This window comes from Manacus vitellinus, unplaced genomic scaffold, assembly GCF_001715985.3.
Source record: "Manacus vitellinus isolate BGI_N305 unplaced genomic scaffold, ASM171598v3 scaffold_19_pilon, whole genome shotgun sequence".
Taxonomy (NCBI): Eukaryota; Metazoa; Chordata; class Aves; order Passeriformes; family Pipridae; genus Manacus; species Manacus vitellinus.
Window position 1 is genome coordinate 2210990 of NW_021939395.1, and position 5508 is coordinate 2216497.

General features: G+C 45.3%; 1 protein-coding gene across 3 annotated transcripts in view; it reads left to right on the forward strand.

The window, feature by feature from the left end:
• The first annotated feature begins 150 nt into the window (after positions 1-150).
• PRPS1 (phosphoribosyl pyrophosphate synthetase 1) overlaps positions 151-5508 on the forward strand; it is a 12506-nt gene continuing 7148 nt past the window's right edge. Inside the window, exons 1-5 of one of the 3 annotated variants that reach the window (XM_018070634.2) lie at positions 161-279; positions 798-977; positions 2107-2290; positions 2640-2738; positions 4444-4568. In XM_018070634.2, coding sequence (XP_017926123.1) covers positions 2186-2290; positions 2640-2738; positions 4444-4568 — 329 coding nt within the window. In that variant the 5' untranslated portion in view covers positions 161-279; positions 798-977; positions 2107-2185. Of the gene's footprint in view, positions 280-797; positions 978-2106; positions 2291-2639; positions 2739-4443; positions 4569-5508 lie in introns of all 3 variants that reach the window. The other 2 variants (XM_018070632.2, XM_018070633.2) reach the window with 2 other exon arrangements.

The window sequence follows — 5508 nt, forward strand, 5'->3', positions numbered from 1 at the left end:
GCACGGACTCCCACGGGCGGGTCTGGGGCTTCCCCGGGGCGGTGCGGGGCTCCTGCGCGTGGATCTGTGTTGGAACCGTGGACTTGGCCAGCCGGACCTTGCCCCCTCCGCCCCAACGCCAGGAGCTGATGGGACGGTTCCAGAGCTTCCACCTGCATTGACCAGGCTCTTCATCCTTAGTCCACACTGCGATGACTTGATGCTTGACAGTTTTGTGCTTAGCGTGTAGCTGATGCCTTTAAACTACTCTGAAGAGCATCAGAGTCTTGAAAAGTATTGGTACTTAAAAATGCTGATAAATGCTACTTAAAAGTGTTGATAAAATTGTTCAGGAAAGAGGAAAGGCTCACACCATCATGCAACCCAGTCATGTAGTCTGTGTTCCCCCCAAGCTCTGAAACCTAGGATTCATCTTAAGTTACGTATCTATGCCTTGTAAGCCTTGCTGGCATCCTCCATGAAGCTAAAAAGGAGGTTAAAAATTGTTCAGAGCTCTTAAAGCTTGCTTTGGAGAAGTACACTGAGCATGTCTACACCACGCAGTATAGTATGAAGAACCTTGACTGATTGTCCCAGCCCACTCCTTTCTTCTGGAGACAGTATTTTTTATTTTCCAGGAGAATCCAGGATGTGCAGGTGGCATATAATATCAAGTTTCTCTTGCATGGGTATTGATTGTAATTGAAAACTTCAGAGGTGGTACAAAGAGTTGTAGAGGAGATGGGAAAAGAGCCTGTTTGATTTACAGCCTTTGCACTGTTTCACTGTCCTTTATTAACTACTCTTTACCCACCCAGTTGGCTGGCCAGAAGATTCTTATGTCAGCAGATAATGTGACTTAAAGACCTAACAGACATCTTATTTAGCTCAATAAACTGACAGCAGATGCATCCCAGAAAGAGTAAGATTGCTTTAATGGAATAATTCAGATACTTTTGACAAGCAGTCTCTTGAATCAGCTTAATATTAGTCTACTAGTAAGTACAGTTGGAGCTGACATTTATGTGCTAATTGCTGTTACATTTTAGAGTTCTCATTGACTGAAACTCTCCATAAGAGACTAATGAATGCTGTAGGTCAGTGTGCAGTAATGACAGCAGCTCACTGGTGGATTTTGAGCAGTAAGACTATAAATACCTAAAAGTCATCAAAAACGGGTTGAAGAGGAGAGAAAGAGCAGAGAAGGAAATATTAAAATTAGAATTCCACCCTGAGGAGCTCTATAAGTGAAGCCATTAGGAGTGGGGTGGGTGATTGTTCATGGAGCTGGATGTAGCCTCAGTCTGCAGAGTGGGTGAGCACCTCCAGTGCAACAGGAAAGTAACCATGGAAGAGCTTTGTCCTCAGTGGACTGACTTCTGGTTACTTCCAGATCTGTAGTGGGCTCCTCTGAACTAAGATGATGGAAATGCTCAGTGGTTAATCTGTTTTGTCGTTGCCCCATACGAAGCCTCACCCCCAAGACTGCTGCTGCCTTTCCCACTCTGTGTCTGGTGCAGGTGTCTCCATACGAGCACTGGAACTGGCATTTTGCTGCTGGCAAACAGGACCTTTGGCTTGTGTTCAGTCCCTTCATCAGCAGGGATTAGTGTGCATTGCATCCAGAAGGAAATTAACCCCAAAAGCCTTTCCAGAGGGAAATGGCTGGAGGGCTTCTCCATTTGAGCCAGTGAAAGGCTGTTATGGCTCTAAATCTGATGGTTGGCTGCAGCGTAGCTTTGGTAGCAGTTTGACCCTGCTTTGTCTGCTGACTGCCCATGGTCCTTGCCTCCTTTACACTGCTGCTTTTAGAGGTGGTTGTACTTGTGATTCAGGGGGAGCAAAGCCTGCTCTGGGGTGTTTACATGCCCAGCTTGTGTTGAGATCAGGAGTACAGGCTGAGTGCTTTTAGCCTTGCTGGCTGGACCATTAGATTTGATGAGTGAGTGCTGTAAAATAGCTACTGAGCAAACAAACAGCAGTGTTGCTGCTAAACAGCCCTGATTATAGGACACTGTCCCCCACAGACCCCTGGTAATGTGGTGTCCTGGTTGCTCTGCAAGCACAGGTAATGGCTGTGTTTTTAATTTGTGTGTTTGGCTACAACTCTCCCTCATCTGTTCCCAGCGTGGAAATAGGTGAGAGTGTGCGAGGGGAGGATGTCTACATCGTGCAGAGTGGCTGTGGTGAAATCAATGACAATCTGATGGAGCTCCTCATCATGATCAATGCCTGTAAGATTGCCTCAGCCAGCAGAGTCACGGCTGTCATACCCTGCTTCCCTTACGCTCGGCAGGACAAAAAGGACAAGGTGAGGGATGTGGCAAAGGGTTTCTGTGGGGAGGGTGAATGCACACCTTGAAAGTCCTGTCTGCTGGATGGGCTTCAGATGGAGTTTTATCTCCTCCTCTGCGTATTCAACCTGTTTTAATTTCTTTGAACTTCAGGGCGTCAGAGTGCAAATTCATCTTTTCATAAAGGTCTAGTTCTTTTTGAAAATACACCAAGTTCTAATCACCAGTTGATGAAAAGATGCAATGTTAATGAGTGCTCCTTTTAGTAACTGCTTGTGAATCATTGCCTGGAAGCAGAAGGCTGACATCTTGATGGAGGAGTTGAACTTGTCTTAAATTCTGATTTTTTTTTTTTTTCTGTACTAGAGTCGAGCTCCAATCTCTGCCAAACTGGTTGCAAACATGCTCTCTGTGGCAGGTGCAGACCACATAATCACCATGGACCTGCATGCATCTCAGATTCAGGTAGGAGCTAAAATCAGGGAAGTATTTACCAGCTCAAGGCTGAGCTTCTGGACTGCTTTCCAGTCATTGCTTTTTTTTTTAGGCACAGCAGTGCAAACTTGGGAATTTGGGACTGGAAGGGACTTGTAGCATCAGTCAGAAGAGGGTGGGGAGGTGGGTAACAGGTTCATCTGTAAATGAAATTACAGTTGCTTTTGATCAGACCAAGCATATTGAGTCTTATGTAAATGAAAGTTGGGCTAAGAAATGATCACTGCAGCTTTGTTGCCACTCAGTGACACTCTGTATTCTTAACTAGAACTTTGAGGAATTTGAGAGTAGAGCTTTCTGGTATTTACTGGGTTGCCACAGAGAAGAGAGCAGTTAGCTCTGCCCCCACATGTCCTGGCACAGCTGCTTGTGAGGGTTCTGTTGCCCAGGACAGTGATTTGATAACTTGCTGCTGGCAAGATGGGCAATCCCACTGGTATCCAAGCAGTGCCACCCTCCCACATAAGTTGGCTTTGGTTCTCCCCTGAGCTGCTGGTGAATTGAAAATCATTCATAGGCTTTGTTGGCTTATGAACAGAATAGTCTCACAAAGCAATTTAAGTCACGACCAGAGCTGTGTAAGGAAACTCTCAAGAGCGTGTGCCAGGGAGAGGAGCAGCTGCAAGCTGTATTTTTAGTCTTGTTTCTTTCCACCTTGAGCAAATGCCCTGAGACCAAGAAAACTCAGTGCAACTGAGAGGGGGTGTGGCCGAGGGAGGGATGTCTGTTGTATGGCTGAAAACTCTGAATCCAGAAGGGGTAAGGTATCTACTGCCTGGTGAAGGAGGTGGCCTGGCTGTCTTTTTAACAGTTGAAAGTGCAGTCATTCACACTTCAGTATGATTTGCCCAGAAATACTTTGTCTCAGATGAAAAAAAAAAAAATAAAATCCGTGGGGGACACAGCTGAGAAGACTTTCAGAAAGATCATGAACTGACCGAGCCCAGGGGGGTACACTCCTCCTTAAGAGCTTGGAGTTGATGTGTGCCACAGGCTCGACCTCTCACCAGCAGCAGTGGTGAGATTTAAAGGAATAACTTGTGTATATGTGCTTCCAACATCTGGCTGGTTTCAGCCTGGTTCTTGCAGCTGCTCTGTTGCTGAGCATAGAAGGAATAATGGCAGGAAGGATCTGTTACCCCTGTACCTTGGATTAAGTGCCCCCCACTCTCCTGCCTATTGCTCCAGGATTAACTTCTGTCATTTAGCGACCTTTGAAGTTTACCTGGAGGACTCTGCAGGGTCACTGTAATGTTGTGGAACCAGCTGCATTAGTTTAAAGGCAGATGTTACTCAAGCCTGTTTTGTATATGTGAACAGTTTGTGTAATGAGCTTTAGAGATTGACTCTGTAAACAGGCAGCCAGCTGCTCTGGAAATGAGTGCATTTGATGCTGGCTTTCTGCACTCCCCTAGGACAGAAGTAGTTCCATGTTGTGGAGGTGTTAGATGTAAAGTGTTACTTACGCTGCTAAACTATTCCTGGCTCTGAAGACTTCTTACATTACTATTCTGTGTATCCCAAAAGCTACTGCCCATACATTAAGGGAAGTAAAAAGGAAAGCTGAAAGCTGTGGAAAGGTGATGACTACATAGCTGACCACATAGAAGGCTTCTTACAGCTCTTTCTGGCACGTGACCTTCAGCTACATCTGTTCCTGTTGTCTTCCTTGCAGGGATTTTTTGATATCCCTGTTGATAATTTATATGCCGAGCCTGCTGTATTGAAATGGATCAAAGAGAATATTGCAGAGTGGAAGAACTGCACCATTGTCTCACCAGATGCTGGTGGAGCCAAGAGGTAAGCTGTCAGACAGGCAGCTGGAGGTGCTGCTTCTGTGTCTACTCAAATTCCTAAGAGTGCTCGTGACCTTGTTTTAAAGAGACGTGTTCCTTCTGCCAGGCTGCCTTCCCAGACAGTCTGTGACAGCTAGTGAAGAGTGGTCAGGTATGCTTTCTAGGGAGTGTTTAGAAGGTTTCTTGGGCTACATGGGGGATTAAATAGCTTCTAGGATTACAGCTGCATAGGTAGAAATTGTGCAATTGCTACATCCTTCAGACTGAAACAATTTTTTTGTAGACGAGTAATTACTCAGGTTGAAGAAGGAAATAGTGTAGCTGTGCCAAGGCAAGGTGACTGCTGCTGGTTAATCATGCATTTTTATCCAGGCTGTTTTCTTTGCAGAATGAAGCTTAATCTACTGAGGCCTTTTCTTACTGTACTACCTTGGATTTGAATATCTAGCTGTGCCTTAAGCATGCTGCCACTCTTCCTCTTCCCTGAGAGCGAAGAAGATAGATGGTTGCTTTCTAAAAAGCAGCAGCATATGTTATAGCACACTTCTATTTTGATAGCCTGACAATCTCCCATCTTTCTGCAGACAAACGTGCCAGTTTGTGGGCAGTTCAGAATGTTCTTAGGTGCTTTTGGGGAGAAACTAGGCTTTTCCATGATGCTTTTATGTAAGGGCTACATGTGAACAGCAAAGGGATGTATATGTGTCCTTGAATCCAGGACTGTCACACCAAAATGTGTGCTGATCTGATTCACATCTTCAAAGTGCTTTAAGTGATGTGTCACAAACAGCCAGGAGGCACCAACACTGTAGGTCCCTGAATATCTTCCACAGCTTCATTGTGGTCCATGTATTGGTCAAGACCTGTATATTCAGATATTTCTGTAGCTTGTTGCATAACACAGTATGGGAAGTGCCAAGTCAGCCAGATATAATCTGAATCCT